An 18120-nucleotide genomic window follows, 5' to 3' on the forward strand; every position below is an offset into this window, starting at 1 on the left:
AGAAAAAGAAAACCACTGAGAAAATTGTCCAATATTTGTTGGTGGAGAACTTCCCTGATATGATAAAAGATGAGAATATATCCATTCAGGAAGTCCAACGAACCCCAAACAGGATAGACCCCAAAAGAAAATTACCAAGAGACATCATCATCAAACTCATCAAAACCAAACACAAAGACAGAATCCTGAAAGCAGTACGGGAAAAACAAAAAGTTACCTACAAAGGACGGCCAGTAAGAATAAGCTCTGATTTCTCAGCAGAAACCATGCAAGTGAGAAGGCAATGGGATGGTATATATAAAACCCTGAAAGAGAAAAATTTTCAACCAAGAATTACATACCCAGCAAAATTGTCCCTCAAATATGATGGTGAAATTAGGAGACTTCCAAATAAACAGAAACTAAGGGAATTTGTTAAAACCAGACTAACCTTATAAGAGATACTACAGGGAGTCATTTAAACAGAGAACCAAAATAGCAAATAGCAACTGACCATTAATACACAAGATGACATAACCCAGAAACCACAGCTATGGACATATCCAAAGTAAAATAAGCTTACAAGATTGTAAACAGGAACTAGAGATACCAACTGGCAAGTTAGGACAACTACAAACCAAAAAGAGGGAAAATACTGTGAAGTTAACAGAACTTCTAAATGGTGAGGAGGTCAAGAGAGTTGCAAGACAGAATGGACTGTTCTAATCTTGGGGAGAAAATTATAAATCACTGGGTAACCTTAAAGAAAAATGATAAACCTTCACATCACAGTAAAAAAGGGGACAAGCACAAATATTCAGCAAATACTAAAACAGCAACAACAAAGGAAATGATAACACGATTCATAAACACAATGAGCACAACACAGAAAATAATATGGAACAAAGAAACCAGGGGCACCATGAAAAAACACATAACGAAATGACAGCAACCAATTCATACTTGTCAATAGTTACACTGAATATTAATGGATTAAATGCACCACATAAGAGACGGAGAGTTGCAGATTGGATAAAAAACAAAACCTATCAATATGTTGTCTACAAGAGCACACCTTAGAGACAAAGACAAAAATAGATTAAAAATCAAAGATTGGAGAAAGATATATCAAGCAAATGGCAACTGTAAAAGAGCAGGAGTGGCAATAATAATTTCTGATCAAATTGACTTTAAGACAAAAACCACCATATGAGACAAAGAAGGACATTATATAATGATTAAAGGATCAATTGAACAAGAATATATAACCATAATTAATATCTATGGACCCAATGAAAGGGACTTTAAAAGAGTTGAAAAGACAAATAGATGACTCCACAGTCATAGTGGGAAACTTTAACATACCACTTTCAGAGAAAGATAGAACTGGAAAGAAACTCAACAAAGATTCAAACGAGCCAAACAATACAATCCACCAACTTGACCTTATAGACATCTACAGAGCACTTCACCCAACAACAGTACAGTATACATTCTTTTCCAGCGCACATGGAACGTTTTCCATGATAGACCATATGTTAGGACATAAAGCAAGGCTTAATAAATTAAAAAGCATTGAAATACTGCAAAGCATGTTCTCAGATCATAATTCTATCAAATTAGAAATCAACAATAGGAAAATCAATGGTAAAAGCGTACACACATGGAAACTGAACAACAACCTCCTTGAGAGAGACTGGGTAAGACAATAAATAAAAATTGAAATTCAAAAATTCCTTGAATCAAATGAGAATGGAAACAACCTACCAAAATCTTTGGGACATGGCAAAAGCATTTATCAGAGGCCAATTTATAGCAATAGATGCGCACATCAAAAGAGAAGAAAGAGCCAAAATCAACACTTTAAACCAACATCTCCAACAGTTAGAAAAAGAACATCAAGAAAAGCCTGTGGTCACCAGAAGAAAGGAAATAATAAAGATTCAAGCAGAAATCATTGAAACAGAAAATAGAAAGGCAATAGAAAAAAAAATCAACAAGAGCAGAAGTTGAATTTTTGAAAAGATCAATAAAATTGACAAACAACTGGCAAATTTAACAAAGGAAAAGAGGGAGAGAATACGAATGACATGAATAAGAAACAAAACGGGTGACATAAGAACAGAATCAACTGATCTAAAAAGGATACTATCAGGATACTAGGAAGAACTGTACTCTTAACAAATTTGAAAATCTGGAAGAAGTGGACAGATTTCTAGAAACACACCAGTTACCTAAACTAACACAGACTGATGTGGAAAAGTTGAACAGATCCATAACAAAGAAGAAATTGAACAGGTGATCGAAAAATTCCCAAAAAAGAAAGTCCTGGCCCAGACGGTTTCACTGGAGAATTCTACCAAAGATTCAGGGAAGAACTGACACCAATCCTATTCAAACTATTCCAGAACATAGAAAAGGATGGAATCCTCCCTAACTCATTTTATGAAGCATGCATAACCTTGGTACCAAAACCAGGCAAAGACATCACTCAAAAGGAAAGCTACAGACCAGTATCCCTCAAGAATATAGATGCAAAAATCTTCAACAAAATCCTAGCTAATAGATTCCAACAACATATCAAGAAAATCATTCATTATGACCAAGTGGGGTTCATAATCAGGTATGCAAGATAGTTCAACATTAGAAAAACAATCATGGCCATCCACTGCATAAAGAAAACAAAGGAGAAGAACCACATGATCATTTCAATTGATGCAGAAAAGGCATTTGATAAAATCCAACACCAATTCCTGATCAAAACTCTCAGCAAAATAGGAATAGAAGAGACATTTCTCAACATAATAAAGGGGATCTATGCAAAACCAACGGGAGCTCTGGTAGCATAGTGGCTAAGGCACTTGACTGCTAACCAGAAGGCTGGCGGTTCAAACCCACCAGCCACTCCTCGGAAGGAAGGTTGGGCAATCCTACTTCCGTAGTGATACTGCCTCGGAAACCCAAGGAGGGGTCGCTATGAGTCAGGGCTGACTCGACGGCACATAACAACAACATGCAAAACCAACAGCCAGCATTATATTCAATGGAGACAGACTGAAACCATTCCTCTTGTGAACAGGAACTAGACAAGGATGTCCTGTACTACCACTTCTATTCAACATCATATTGGAAGTCCTGGCAAGGGCCATAAGGCAAGAAAGGGAAATAAAAGGCATCCACATTGTTACGGAAGAAGTAAAGCTATCCCTATTTGCTGATGATATGATCCTATACCTAGAAAACCCAAGAGAGTCAAAAATCTACTGGAACTAATTGAGAGATATAGCATTGTGGCAGGATACTACAAGATCAACATCCAAAAATCAGTTGGATTCCTTTGCACTAGCAAAGAGTTTGCTGAAAATGAAATCAATAACATTTACAATAGCTACCAAAAAATAAAATACTTGAGAATAAGTCTAACCAAGGACACAAAATACCTGTACAAAGGAAGCTATAAAAAACTACTTCAGAAAACCATAAGAGAGCTACATAAATGGAAGAACAACCGATGCCCATGGATAGGAAGATAGAACATTGTGAAAATGTCAGTTTTACCCAAAGCAATCTACACATTAAATGCAATCCCAATCCAGATCCCATCAACATTCTTTAAGGTTATGGAAAAAACAGTCACTAACTTTATATGGAAAGGAAAGAGACCTCGGATAAGCAAAGCACTATTGAAGAAGAACAAAGTAGGAGGTCTCACATTGCCAGATATCAAAACCTACTCTACAGCCACAGTAGTCAAAACTGCCTGGTATTGGTATTATCACAGACACATAGACCAATGGAATAGAATTGATAACCCAGAAATAGATCCATCGAGTTAAGGTCAGCTGATCTTTGACAAAGGGCTGAAATCCATTAAATGGGGAAGGGAATGTTTGTTTAATAAACAATGCTGGCAAAACTGGAGATCCATTTGCAGAAAAATGAGACAAGATGTGTACTCACACCATACCCAAAAACTAACTCCAGAAGGATCAAAGACTTAAATGTGAAACCTAAAACGATAGAGTTCCTTAAAGAAAAACTAGGGGCAAATTTAGGGGCCCTAATATATGGCATAAATAGACTATCAAGCATAACCCAAAATGCACAGACAGCAGAAGAGAAACTAGATGAATGGGACCTTCCAAAAAGCATATTTTTATGTGCTTCCAAAGACTTGTCCAAAAGAGGCAAAAGAGAACCTATAGATTGGGAAAAAATATTTGGCAATGACATATCTGACAAGGGACTTATCTCTAGAATGTATAGAAAGTCCAATACCTCAATAACAGAAAGACAAATAATCTAATTAAAAAATAGAAGACATGAATAGACACTTCACCCAGGAGGGTATTCAGGCAGCCAACAAAACATATGAAGAAATGCTCATGATCATTAGCCGTTAGAGCGATGCAAATCAAAACAACAATGAGATACCATCTTGCTCCAGCACTAGTAGCAAAGTTCAACAAGACAGAAAATAACAAATGCTGGTGAAGTTGTGGAGAGATTGGGACTCTCATACATTGCTGGTGGGAGTGTAAAATGGTACAACCATTGTGGAAAGCAGTATGGTGATTCCTTCAAAAGTTGGAATTAGAAACACCATTTGACCCAGCCATTCCATTACTAGGTATATACCCTAAAGAAGTGAGAGCCATGACAAGAACAGACATATGCACACCCATGTTCATCACAGCACTGTTTACAGTAGCTAAAACTTGGAAACAACCGAGGTGTCCATCAACTGTGGGATGATAACCAAACTTTGGTACATACATACAGTGGAATACTGTGCAACCTTAAAGAATAACCTAGAATCTGCAAAACACCGCATAACGTGGATGAACTTGGAGGACATTATTCTGAGTGAAGTAAGCTGATCACAGAAGGACAAATATTGTATTAATCCATTATTGGAAAAGTCAAGGAAAGGTTTATCTATGGAAGGAAATTTTCTTTGTTGGTTACCAGGGGTGGGAGGGAAAGGTAGGGAACATTGTTAGATAGGTAGAGATAAGTATTGATTTGGGTGAAGAAAAGGACAGTGTACCAAGTGTGAGTGATCATGGTGGCATTGAGGAAGAGGAAGACATAGAGAGCTGCACGGGAGGTTCAGACAATAAATATGAACCCTTTTGCACATACAGTACTGTGTTATCAGTGAAGGCAAACATGGGTATATGGGTGGATAGATGGGTGGACAGGCTTAACTATTTAGGTATGTCTATGAAGTGGGGAGTGTACCCAAGACCATGTATAGGGTTGGCAGACAATGGTCCAATAAGGGTATTTGTATGATCTGAATTGCCAGGTGTATAGTAGAGCTGACAAGGCACAAGGTTGTAGTCACTTCTTGGTCACAGTCACCTACCTGAGGGACTGAGTAGTTGAACTTGTGGACTCAGGACCATAGTCACAGGGGATATCAAGCTCAATTGGTATAATGTACTACCGAAAACATTGTTTCATCTCCTACTTTTCCAAGTAGCAACTGGGATCTTAAAAGCTTGCAAGCAGCCATCTAGATGCATCAATGGGTTTCTCCTCATCCAGAGCAAAGAAGAATGAAGAAAACCAAAGTTCATGGGAACAGTTAGTCCTAGCGACTGGTGTACCATGCGATCCACAGCCTATACGACTATGAGACCAGAAGATCTAGATGGTGCCTGGCTATCACTGTCAACCACTCGTAGGGGGATCTATGCTGGAGATCCTGTTTAGAGAGGGAGAACAATGTGGAACAAAACTCAAAATCATTTGGGAAGGAAAAAGAAGGTGGGGAGACTTGGTTTGCTGGTCTGATAGAGCCTGTTGGAACCACTGAGACTATGGCCTCTAGCCCTTCAGGTCTGGAAATGAACCCACAGCTGTGGCTTCCAGCCAAACAAAAGACAGGCATAGGAGTTGAACATTTACCTGCGGTAGATACACTACTTGGAGAGAACAATTATGGGAGAAAGAAAAGCTGTTTATGCACAGGGACACAGCTCAAGAGGCTGGGGTGTATGGAGGGATGGACATGGGGAAGAGGTGACTGTTGGAAGTGGGATGGGAGTTGTTGCATTTTGGTGAATTGTGGTCATTGTCACGAGACAAAGCATATGTGAACTGCTCTATGGAAAGTGAATTTGTTCTGTAAATTTTGACCCAAATCACAATTTAAAAAAAAGAAAAGAAAAACAAGGAATGGGGAGAACCACAAGGAAGAAAAAAAGTGGGAACTAGGAAAAGGGAAGAGAGAAAAAGCCAAAAACTAGAACCTGGAAAGGAAAGAAGAAAGAATTTAATAAAAAGGACCAAAAATAAAAGAAAAAGAAAGTAAGAATTACAAAACAGACAAAACAAAGAAACTAAAAGAAAAAAGAAAAAAAAAAAAAATAGTCTAGGCAGGGCAGGTCACCCGGCTCCATCAGAACACACAGACTGGAATGGAATTCCTGCTGGCCCATAAGATGGTTGGGAGTGAGGGATAGCCACACCTCCATTCACCAAGAGGGTGTGGGATATAAGAGTAACAAGGGAAATGTCGCACCTTTCCCTTCCTCAGTATCTGGAATGTACTTGTGGTCCCCAGCAGGCGGAGCCTATTCCTAGGTCCCTGGAGTCTGAGAGAACACTGTTCACTTTAAATATTCAAAATGGTTGAACTGCTTGTAAGCATTCAAAATGGCTGTACCCTCTGGACAGCCAAAAGTCGACAACTCAGCTAGTCTCCCTCTTTATTGCTTACCCTTTTATTCACCAGCTACCAGTGTAGACCTCCATGCAGCCCCTGGCTAGCAGGGCTGATTTTTGGGTCAATTCTTAGGTCCTAATGCTACTTGGGGAGCTCTGGTAGCATAGTGCCTAAGGCACTTGACTGCTAACCACAAGGCTGGCGGTTCAAACCCACTAGCCACTCCTCAGAAGGAAGGTTGGGCAATCTACTTCCGTAGTGATACTGCCTCGGAAACCCAAGGAGGGGTCGCTATGAGTTGAGGCCGACTCAATGGCACATAACAACAACAACAACAACAACGCTACTTGGCACTTTTGAAGCTGTCCATGCTGTCAGGGTTGCTAACAGTCCACAGCTCTGTATGTGTCCTTTTTCAGTGTTTTCATGCAGGTTCTTCTACCAGTTAGAGTTTAGTCCACTTCTGTATCCTTCCTTTCAAAGGTCAGATTGTTGTGTGTGTCTTCGAGTCGGACCCGACTTACGGTGACCCCTCCAGGCTCCAAGATTATCTTCTGTATCTGTATTAATTGATTCTTCCTTTCTTTGTTGAAGAGGGTCTGTGTAGTTTGTCTTCCTATTCCACCATCTTACTGGAACTTCTTACTGCCCACTAAGGTTTCTGTCTAATTTTTCAAGTTGGTATTGTCATTTTGATCCCATATAGAGAGTTCTTACAAAACACAATTCTCAAGGCAAGTATTTTTTACTAGTTAACCTGAGCTGTTGTGGTTTTAAGAATACTTTAGGGGATATTTTTAGTTTAAGGTTTGAGGATTATTTCAGATCAGTAGGAAGTCTGGGATCCATGAGAATGTGAAATTCTATTCTGCATTTTCCCCCTTTTGATCAGAAGTCTTTTGTACAATCTTCGATCAGATATTCAGTAGTAGTAGCCAGGCACTATCCAGTTTTTCTGCTTTCATGACAAGGGAGGCAGTTGTTCATGGAGCAATTAACCACATAATCCATACCCTCCTTTTCCAGATTTTCTTTCTCTCTTTCTTTTTTTTTATTGCTCCAGGCAAATAGAGACCAGTTGTGCCTTGCAAAGTTTTAAGGAACTACAGAATGCCATATTACTGTTGTTATTTGCCATCGAGTCGGCCCCGACTCATAGCGACCTGTCCTTGGGTTTCCGAGGCAGTATCACTATGGAAGTAGGAATGCCCAACCTTCCTTCTGAGGAGTGGCTGGTGGGTTTGAACCGCCAGCCTTCTGGTTAGCAGTCAAGTGCCTTACGCACTATGCTACCAGAGCTCCTATATTACTGTTAGGCAACCATATTTGAAATGGAGATACTACCTCTCTTTACGCCTAATTGTTTAGCTGGACTGAATTTGGCCCACAGATAGATGTTTTGTCTTATTTTATATCTTGTACCAAGCAGGAAGCTATATGCTACTAGGAAACTGCATTTCAAATAGCAGTTCCTGCGAGGATGTTGACCTATATATTCTGTTGTTTTGTTCATAAAGTAGACTTTAGTTAGAGTAAAAGAGTTTGTGGCCTGAGAATTTTACATAACGTTTGTTGGTTATAAATATAAAAGATCTTTCTCTGTAATGTGACTTTTTGGGATCTATAAACAGCTGTTTGGATTTCTAGTGAATAGGATGGAGACAGAAGGACAGAATTAGTAAATATGATGGGGAAAATGAAAATTGAAGAGAGATTATTAGTCCTTTGGACTGATTGCTTCCTTGAGACTTTTATTTTCTTCACTCTTTGCTCTTGAAAGGAGAGACCAACAGTTAGATCTTAGATGGCCATTCACAAGGTTTAAGACCCCAGTCACTGTTCGCTGAAGTGAGATTTAGAACACTGTCTTTGTGAACTGTGTTATGTCAGTGATTTAACTGTCCCCCAAAACTGTGGTTCTAAGTTCCCAAGCCCAGTGAGTCATTACCTCAAGGTGTTATAGCTAAGAAATTTTCTTTGCTCTCTGTGTACTTTACACTATCCTTGGATATGTTTAATGCACATACAAGTACATATGTAGAAATATCCTCTGCCAAGCCTTTATATACTTGTGGGTATATGTCCATTTGCCTTCCCACATCTTTTGGCTTCCAAGTCTACTTATGTATCTACTCATCGGTGTAGTTTTGTTACTACTATTATTGCAGGATTGTGTGTATGATAATACTTACTTTGTTGTTTTTTACTCTTGTGCATTTCCTATTGATTTCCTTTGCTACTTATGTTGTACTGCCCTCCCCTTATTAAATAACTTTTCATACCTTCATCCCCATAACTACATGTTTACTTTGTAGTTACTTATCTACTTTCCCCCCTCGCATCTTTAGTAACCATCAATGAACGTTTCTTTATATATATGAATCTTTTCTTGACTTTTAAAAATAGTATTTATCATATATTTATCTTTTTGTGATTGACTTATTTCACTCAGATTGTCAATTTTTAGTATTTATTGCATTACTGGTGATCACATAGAATTCAAGCACTGATCATCTGACACAGCAGCAATAATCTGATCATTTGTCAAGGTGACTTGACAAACAGCAGTGATACAGGTTTCTCCCCGTCCAGAAGTAGAGTGTTCCTGTAAAAGCACTTGTAAGCCAAAGTGGCAGAAAGGGAAGAAGCAGTTACTGTTAATTTATATGGGAAAAGTTTTTGAGCGTTCCCAGAGTAATAAAAATAACCTACCAAATCATACCATACAATTAAAACCTAAAATAAAACTAACATTATAGTAGAAGCAGGAACAATATGATAAATACACAGCCTATATAAAGTAGAAATAATACATGTACAGTGTCATTCTCAAGGAAGAAGCTTGGAGATGCCACCACACTCATTGCTCTACGTGCATGCTGTTTCTTGAAAGGCCTCCTGCTAAATAAGTACTGAATGCTAGTTTTACTCTTCACCCTTTTTTTTTTTTTTTGTAAAAGTGAAAATTCTCTCTAGATTTCTTTTGGTTAGGGAAAACTGGTACTAATGTAGGTCTCCCATAAAAACGAAGTGGCATAAAGCGAACTTTCAAAAAACGGGTTACTTGCATGTGGTTTGCTGGTTAAGAGTTTTCTTATAAATGATGATTTCACCTTTTTTTGCGGCAAAAGTTTAGTGTTGTTAATCATAGTCAGCCTTTCTGTAGTTCCCTAGAGATTATATGCTATTTAATTTCTCCAGACCACTAGAATAATATACAACTTGTTGCTCTAAAATTTACTACCAGTTGAACCTTTTTGATAGTCATATAATCTTTTCATTATTTAACTTACAGCTCTTCAGATAAGCTGATACCCAAGAATGATATGTTATAGCTTTGATTCTGTTTTTTTGTTTTCAGAATTCTTCATCTTGGCTTATACCTATCCTGCCTGATATGCTGCGACATATTTTCCAGTTTTGTGTTTTAGAAAGCAGCCAGGAAATTCTCGACCTCATTCACAAGGTACCCAGTAAATATACCTATCTGTATTCCTTTTCTTATAACTTTGTAGATTTTTAAGAAATAATTTTCATGATTACTGTAGTGAGCGTCAGGAGCTTTAATATATTATAAATCACCCAAGATGACACAAAAAATAGGGCTTTTTTGGAATATAATATGTAAGTCTTGATTTTCTTTCTTTTACAGTATGATGTGTTAGGAAAGTGTTTTAATACTTTCTAATAGACTCTGTATAAAATGAAGACTGCTATTCTTCATTACTTATTTTGTCATTTATCAGTATAAGTACTAATCCTGCATACTATCTGTTGGTAATACACAGAATCTGATTGTCATAGTTTAGACTTACACTTTTTTTTTTTTTTAACTTAGCAAGATTGGCCATAACGCATTGGAATATTTAAAGAAAGAACCATTTGATATATTTAATAGCATTTATAGGGGGAATACCTTTAGAATCTGTTAAGTTAGTCTTGAATTGTTAGCCTCTGAGGTGACACATTGTTAACAAACTTGAATTAATAGTGGTGGTATTTCTACATGCTGGTCATATCCTATTTAATGTTAAGTATTAAGAAAGTTACTGAGTACGATTATGAGTGAAGACTTACACTATTCTTAATTTATACTAGGATATTTCTACCTCTAAATTGAGCAGAGGATATTTATCAGGAGCTATTCATGTATCTTGAAGTATGTGTTGAATATAGGACAGATTTTGTATTGAGCTTTATGACATGCAAAAGATTTCAGTGACTTACTGAGATTCAAAACTCCCAGTTATTTTTACAGCTATATTTCATGTCAAATGATTTTCATAATATATTGAAAAAATATTTTTTTGTATTTTTGGTTCACTTTTTTTAGTAGTAACTCTGTCAAAACTTACAGTGTTTCAAAATAAGGCTCTTTATTAAATTTTAAAATTATTCACTGTAGTATTTCTTCCTTTTTCTTAACTAAAGATACCTAAAAATAAGTGTTAGGTTTTATTACACTTATTAGAAAAACATAATTTTCATGTTTTCCTTTTATTCTGTAGGTTTGGATGGAACTGTTGAGCAAGGCTTCAGTACAATACCTTGTAGCAGCTGCATGCCCATGGATGGGCGCTTGGCTTTGCTTAATGATGCAGCCTTCTCATTTGCCTATTGATTTAAATATGTTGCTAGAAGTAAAAGCTAGAGCCAAGGTAAGTTTAGAGGGACATATAATGTATTTGTATGTTCAGCTCATAATTATTAATATGCTGACAATATGGGTGCTTTATGTATACCTTACTTATAGTAACTCTGGTAGCACAGTGCCAGCCACTCCACAGAAGAAAGATAAGGCAGTCTATTTTCATAAAGATTTACTGTCTTGGAAATCAAACGGGAGTCACTGTAAGTTCTAATTGACTCAGTGGCAGTGGTTTTTTTTTTTTTTAAATATCTAGTTTGATTTTTAGTAATTTAACATGAGAACAGTTATTATTACTTATATTAAATTAGGAAAATCACACTTATGGTAAGATTTTAAAACAAAAAGAAGTAGTAGTTAGAGAGCTCTGGTGGCACAGTGCTTATGGCATTTGACTGCTAAGTAGAAGGTTGGCGGTTTAAACCCACCAGCCACTCCACGCAAGGAAGATGGGACAATCTACTTCCGTAAAGATTTGCCACCTTGGCAACCCAGTGGGGTTGCTATGAGTCGGAATTGACTCAATGGCAGTGAGTTTGGTTTTTTGTTTAATGGGAGGTTATTATTAAAACCTTGGCAAAATGCATAGTAATTTTTATCTGTTAAAATTTTGTGAAAAGAACTATTTTTTTTTTACTAGGCTTATGCCAAAGGGTAGTATTTTTAGTCTTGCCCATTTTAATGCTTAATATTTATTTTTCTCTTTCCTTCTAGGAAAAAATAGGTGGTAAGGTACGCCAAGGCCAAAGCCAGAGTAAAGAAGTACTTCAAGAGTATATTGCAGGTGCAGACACTATCATGGAAGACCCAGCCACCAGGGATTTTGTGGTTATGCGGGCCAGAATGATGGCAGCCAAGTAAGTATGCTCCAAGGGCCAGATAATCATAAATGCATGAGTCTGGCCTTGCTTCAAAGTTCACGTAACCAAATTATTCCTGTGATGTGATTGTTAATCTTTCCTTTCTCATGCTTATCACAGAATAAGACGGAATTAAAGAGTAAGAAAATGTTTTTTAATTAAAAAACTTTATTATTCCTTTTTTGCTTTTTTAATTCTATTGTGGTAAGATACATATAACATAAAACTTCTTATTTTTTCCATTTTTAGGTGTGCGTTTCAGTGACATTAATTGTACTACACAGTTTTATGCAACTGTCGTCACTATTTCTAAAATTTTTCATCATTCCAAACAGAAGTTCTCCACTTACTAAGCAATAACTCCCCATTTTTCTCTCCACCCAGCCCCTGGTATAGATACCTAAATCTACTTTCTGTCTCCATGCATTTGCCTATTTTAGATATTTCATATAAGGAGAATTGTACAGTATTTGTCCTTTTATGCTTGGCTTATTTCACTTAACCATAATGGTTTTTAAGGTTCATCTGTGTCATAACATGTATCAAAACTTCATTTCTTTTTATGGCTGAATAATATTCCATTGTATATATAAACCAAGTTTTGTTTATTCATGCATCTGTTGGTGGACACTTGGGTTATCTCCACCTTCTAGCTTTTGTGAATAATGCTGAAATGAACAAAGTTGTACAAGTATTTGTTTGAATCCCTGCTTTCAAGTTTTTGAGTATATGCTCAGGAATGGAATTTATAGGTGATATGGTAATTCTATGTTTAAATTTTTGAGAAACTTCCAAAATGTCTTCCATGGTTGCTGTACCATTTTACATGTGGACAAGCGTTCTAAACTCACTGCCTCCTTGCCACCTCTTACTGTTTACTTTTCTTTTGTTTTTTAAATAGCTATCCTGGTAGGTTTGAAATGGTATCTCATTGTGGTTTTGATATGCATTTCCTTAATGTTAAGCATCTTTTCATATACTCAGTAGCCGTTTGTATGTCTTTGGAGAAATGTTTGTTTAGGGCCCCTGCTCATTTTTTGATTGGATTGTTGTATTGGATTGCGTGTGTTTTTGTTGTTTAGAAGTTCTTAATTCTGGATGTTAATTTACCAGATACATGATTTCTTGGTATTTTCTTCTTCAGTAGGTTTTCTTCACTTTTTTCTTAAAAAACAAAACAAAACACCTTTTCATTGTAATTTGGGTGAAAATTTACAGAGCAAATTCATTTTCCGTTCAACAGTTCATACACATTTTGCTTTGTGATATTGATTGCAGTCCCCAGAATGTAACAGCTTTATTTCCAGTTCCTCCTTGTGGTTACCTTTTCCTTGTATCCTTCTTTCCTATGTATTCCTGCCTTCTGAGCTTACCCCTTGAGCAAATACTGCCCTTCTAATCTCTAATGTTTGATTGTTCTAAGGAGTGCACCTCCCTAGTGTAATTATTCACCTGGTAGGCCTGAATATTACCCATGGAAGTGAGTTCATTTCAAGCTTGAAGGGTGACTAGGGGTCTCTATCAGATCACTAAGCCTGGTCTTCTTTATGTTTTTTATGTCTTCCACTCTATCCAAGATTTTCAATTTTGATCCCTTTCCAAGGAGTTGCAGTGGTCCCGGGGTTGTGTAGGCTGAGGTTCCCATGGCCCACTGGTTCCTGGAACTAATTGTTCCATTGCGTCTTTAATTTCCTTCACTGTTCTTTGCTCTGTATGAGGAGAGACCAGTAGTTGAATCTTAGGTGGCCACTTTCAAGCTTTTAAGACTTCACTCACTACTCACCACAGTAGGATGTAGAACAATGTTTTTGTGTACTGTGTTATGCCAACAGAGCTTGATGTCCCTTGCAATGATAGTCCCAAGCCCACAGGCCCAGTGACTCACTCCTTCAAGGTATTAGTTATGGCTAAGAAGTTATCATAACTTTGCTCATTAGCTCTGTTATATATATGGACATTTTTATAGCCCATATAAATACATGGGAGCTCTGGTGGCATAGTGCGTAAGGCATTTGACTGCTAACCAGAAGGCTAGTGGTTTAAACCCACTAGCCACTCCTCAGAAGGAAGATTGGGCAATCTACTTCCATAGTGGTACCACCTTGAAAACCCCAGGAGGGGTCGCTAGGAGTTGTATCCAACTCAGTGGCAGTGAATACTACTAGTACTATAAATACATGTGTAGAAATACTGTCTGGCAAACCTATTTGTGGTCGTGGGTATATTCCCATTCACCCATACCTGATCATCTTGCCTGTCTATCTGTGTATCTATCTGTTAATGTTCATTAATGTTTGTTATTACTGATAATGCAGTATTCCATATGTGATAATATTTACCTTTGTTGTCTGTATCTCTTGTGTACCTCTCCATATCTTCCTCTTCTTCAGTGCTATTGTGCTGGTCACCTGTTTTTGGTATATTGCCTTTCCTTTCACCCAAATCAATAGGTGTATCTTACCTACCTAGCAACTTTCCATCTCCTGTCCTATAATCTCTGATAACCAACAAAGAAAGTTTCCTTTGTGTAAACCTAAACTATTCCTTGACATTTTATAATAGTGAACTCATACAGTCTGTCCTTCTGTGATGGACTTATCTCACTCAGCATAATGTCCTCCAGTTTCATGAGGTGTTTTGCAGATTCTTCATTATTCTTTAATGTTGCATAATATTTCATTGTGTTTATGTATCATAGTTTGTTCATCCCTTCATCTGTTGCTGGTCACTTAGGTTGTTTCCATCTCCTTGCTATCATAAATACTGGCTGTGATGAACGTGGGTATGTGTGTATTTATGTCCCAGATCTCACTTTTTTAGAATATATACCTAGTGATGGGATTGCTGGATCAAATGATATTTCTCTTTACAACTTTTTGAGGAAGTGCCATACCATTTTCCTGTTTGTACCATTTTCCAGTCCCACCAAAAGTGTATGAGAGTACCAATCCCTCCAAACCCTCAGTAGCATTTGTTACTTTCTTTGCTGTTATGCTGGGGTGAGATGATATCTCAGTGGTTTTTGTTAAATGCAATTTATTGAAATATAATTTATGTACTGTGAAATACACAAAACTAAAGTGACATGGGCCAGTGCATTTTTTTTTTTTTTTTTTTTTGCAATGTTCCCTTTCCTCCTCTCCCTTCCCAACCCTGGCAACCAACAAAGAAAGTTTCCCTCCATATACATACCTTTCCTTGACCTTCCTCAACAACGAACTAATACTATATTTGTCCTTCTGTGATTGACTTATTTCACTGAGCATAATGTCCTCCAAGTTCATCCATGTTATGCAGTGTTTTGCAGACTCTTACATTATTCTTTAGTGCTGCATGTTGTTGTTGTTGTTATGTGCCGTCGAGTCGGCCCCGACTCATAGCGACCCCTCCTTGGGTTTCTGAGGCAGTATCACTACGGAAGTAGGATTGCCCAACCTTCCTTCCGAGGAGTGGCTGGTGGGTTTGAACTGCCAGCTGTCTGGTTAGCAGGCAAGTGTCTTAGCCACTATGCTACCAGAGCTCCCTTAGTGCTGCATAGCATTCCATTATGTTATTGTACCATAGTTTGATCATCCACTCTTCTGCTGATGGGCAGGTAGGTTGTTTTCTTTTTGCTATTGTAAATAGTGCTGTGATGAACATGAGTGTGCATAATATCTGTTTCTGGCCTGGCTTTCACCTCTTTGGGATATGTACCAAGTAATGGGATTGCTGGGTTAAATTGTATCTCCAATGCCAGCTTTCTAAGGAATCGCCATATTGCTTTCCACAGTGGTTGTATTACTTCACAGTCCCACCAGCAGTGTATGAGAATCCCAATTCTCAGTGTTGTTTTGATTTGCATTCTCTCTAATAGCTAATGATCATGAGCATTTTTTATGTGTTTGTTGGCCACCTGAATATCTTCTTTGGTGAATTGTCTGTTCATGTCCTCTGCCCATTTTTGAATTGGATTATTTGCCTTCTTGATGCTGATGTGTGACATTTTCTGTAAATTTTAGAGATAAGTCTCTTGTGGGAAATGTCATTGCCAAATTTTTTTTTTCTACTCCATAGATTCTCTTTTTTACTCTTTTGGAGAAGTCTTTTGATGTGCATAAGAATTTAATTTTTAGAATGTCTCAGTAATCAAGTTTATCTTCTACTGTTTGCACATTTTTGGTTATATTTGATAGACTAGGCCATAAATTAGGTCCCCTAAGTTTGCCCCTATTTCTCTTTGATGGACTTAATAGTTTTAAGTGTTACATGTAGGTCTTTGGTCCATCTTGAGTTAATTTTTATATGTGGTGTGAGGTGTGGATCTTGTTTTGTTTTTCTGCAAATGGATAATCTGGTTTTGCCAGTTGTATTTGTTAAAGAGACTATCTCTTCCCCATTTAATGGGCTTGAGCCCTCTGTCAAAGATCAGCTGTCCATAGGTGGATGGATCTATTTCTGGGTTCTCAATTCTGTTCCACTGGTCTGTGTGTCATTGTTGTACCAATACCAGGCTGTTTTGACTACTGTGGTTGCATAGTAGGTTTTGAGATTGGGGCATGTGAGAACTCCTATTTTGTTCTTCTTTAGTAGTGCTTTGCTTGCCTGTGGTCTTTTCCTTTTCATGTCCATAAATAATGTTGATGAACTCTAGATCAGAATTGCATTGAATCTACATAATGCTTTGAGTAGTATTGACATTTTCACAATATTCAGTCTTCCCATCCATGTGCATGGTATGTTCTTTCTTTATGTACAATTCTTAAAATGTAGTGTTTTGTAATTGGTATAGGTCTTTTTGTGTCCCTGGTGAGATGTGTTCTTAAGTATTTTATCTTTTTGGTAGCTATTATAAATGGTATTTTTTCCTTTTTAGAGATCTCTTTCTTGAGGTAGAGGAATCCAGTTGATTTTTGTATGTTGATCTTGTATCCTGCCACTTTGCTGAATCTATTAATTAGTTCCTGTAGTTTTCTTGCTGAGTTTCTGGGGTTTCTATGTATAAGATCATTATCATATGCAAATAGGCATAGTTTTACTGCTACTTCGCCAATCTGGGTGATTTTTCTTTCTTTTTTTTTTGTGTTATTTTTGTAAAGGTTAGAGTTTTTTTTTTTTTTTTTTTTCCATTTGTGATTTAGGTGCAAGTTTACAGAGCAGAGTTTGTTTTCATTCAACATTACATATCCATTTATTTTCACTCCCCATAAATTAGGGCTCAACCCTAACCCAGTTTCCTCCCCTCCTGGCCCAGTAACCCTCCCCTCCGTGCCCCTCATAGTTATACACTCCTGTGTGTCCTGCATTTCCTCTGTGCAGATGTTGCCCTCTGTTGCCCATATTTCTCTTTCTTGCCTTACTGCCCTGGCAAGGACTTCCAACACAAAGCTGCATAGATGTGATATAGAGGGATCCTTGTCTGGTTACCATTCACAAAGAGAATGCTTTGAGTCTCTTTCTATTGAGAATAAAATTAGCTGTTACTTTTGCATATATGCCCTTTATTATGTTGAAGAATTTCCCTTCTATTCCTATTTTGCTGAGAGTTTTTGTCAGGAATGGGTGATGGATTTTATCAATGTTTTTTCTGTTTCGATTGATATAATCATAAAATTCAGTTCCTTTATTTATGTGATGGATTACATTAATTGTTTTTGAACCATCCCTGCACACTGAGTATGAATCCTACTTCATCATGGTGTATTATGTTTTTGATACAGTATTGGATTCTGTGTGAGTCAGCCCCAGGGACAACTCGGGGACACCCAAAGCAGCAGGCCAGAAGAGCAGGAGAAAGGGGATTAAAAGCCAGGAAGCCAGACAGAGGAACAGTCATCCACAGGGACCCAGGTGGGGGTGGTACGAGAGGTCTCCAACAGCAAGACAAACTTGTCTGTCGGTTTGTCCTACTGTGGTGACATGTAGACGTGAGTTTTGAGGCTGAGCCTCTGGTGTTTAAAACCCAGCGAGATGCACCT

General features: G+C 37.5%; 1 protein-coding gene across 1 annotated transcript in view; it reads left to right on the top strand.

Annotated features, from left to right (window-relative positions):
* The window catches only part of BTAF1 (B-TFIID TATA-box binding protein associated factor 1), a 153111-nt gene that overhangs the window by 65442 nt on the left and 69549 nt on the right, over positions 1-18120 (top strand). The window contains exons 14-16 of the mRNA XM_007951258.2: positions 10017-10121; positions 11164-11313; positions 12018-12160. Of these exons, the coding sequence (XP_007949449.2) occupies positions 10017-10121; positions 11164-11313; positions 12018-12160 (398 nt within the window). The remainder of the gene's footprint in view (positions 1-10016; positions 10122-11163; positions 11314-12017; positions 12161-18120) is intronic.

The sequence above is a fragment of the Orycteropus afer genome, unplaced genomic scaffold (assembly GCF_000298275.1).
Source record: "Orycteropus afer afer isolate SDZICR_OR568_19922 unplaced genomic scaffold, OryAfe1.0 scaffold00293, whole genome shotgun sequence".
NCBI classification, from domain to species: Eukaryota; Metazoa; Chordata; class Mammalia; order Tubulidentata; family Orycteropodidae; genus Orycteropus; species Orycteropus afer.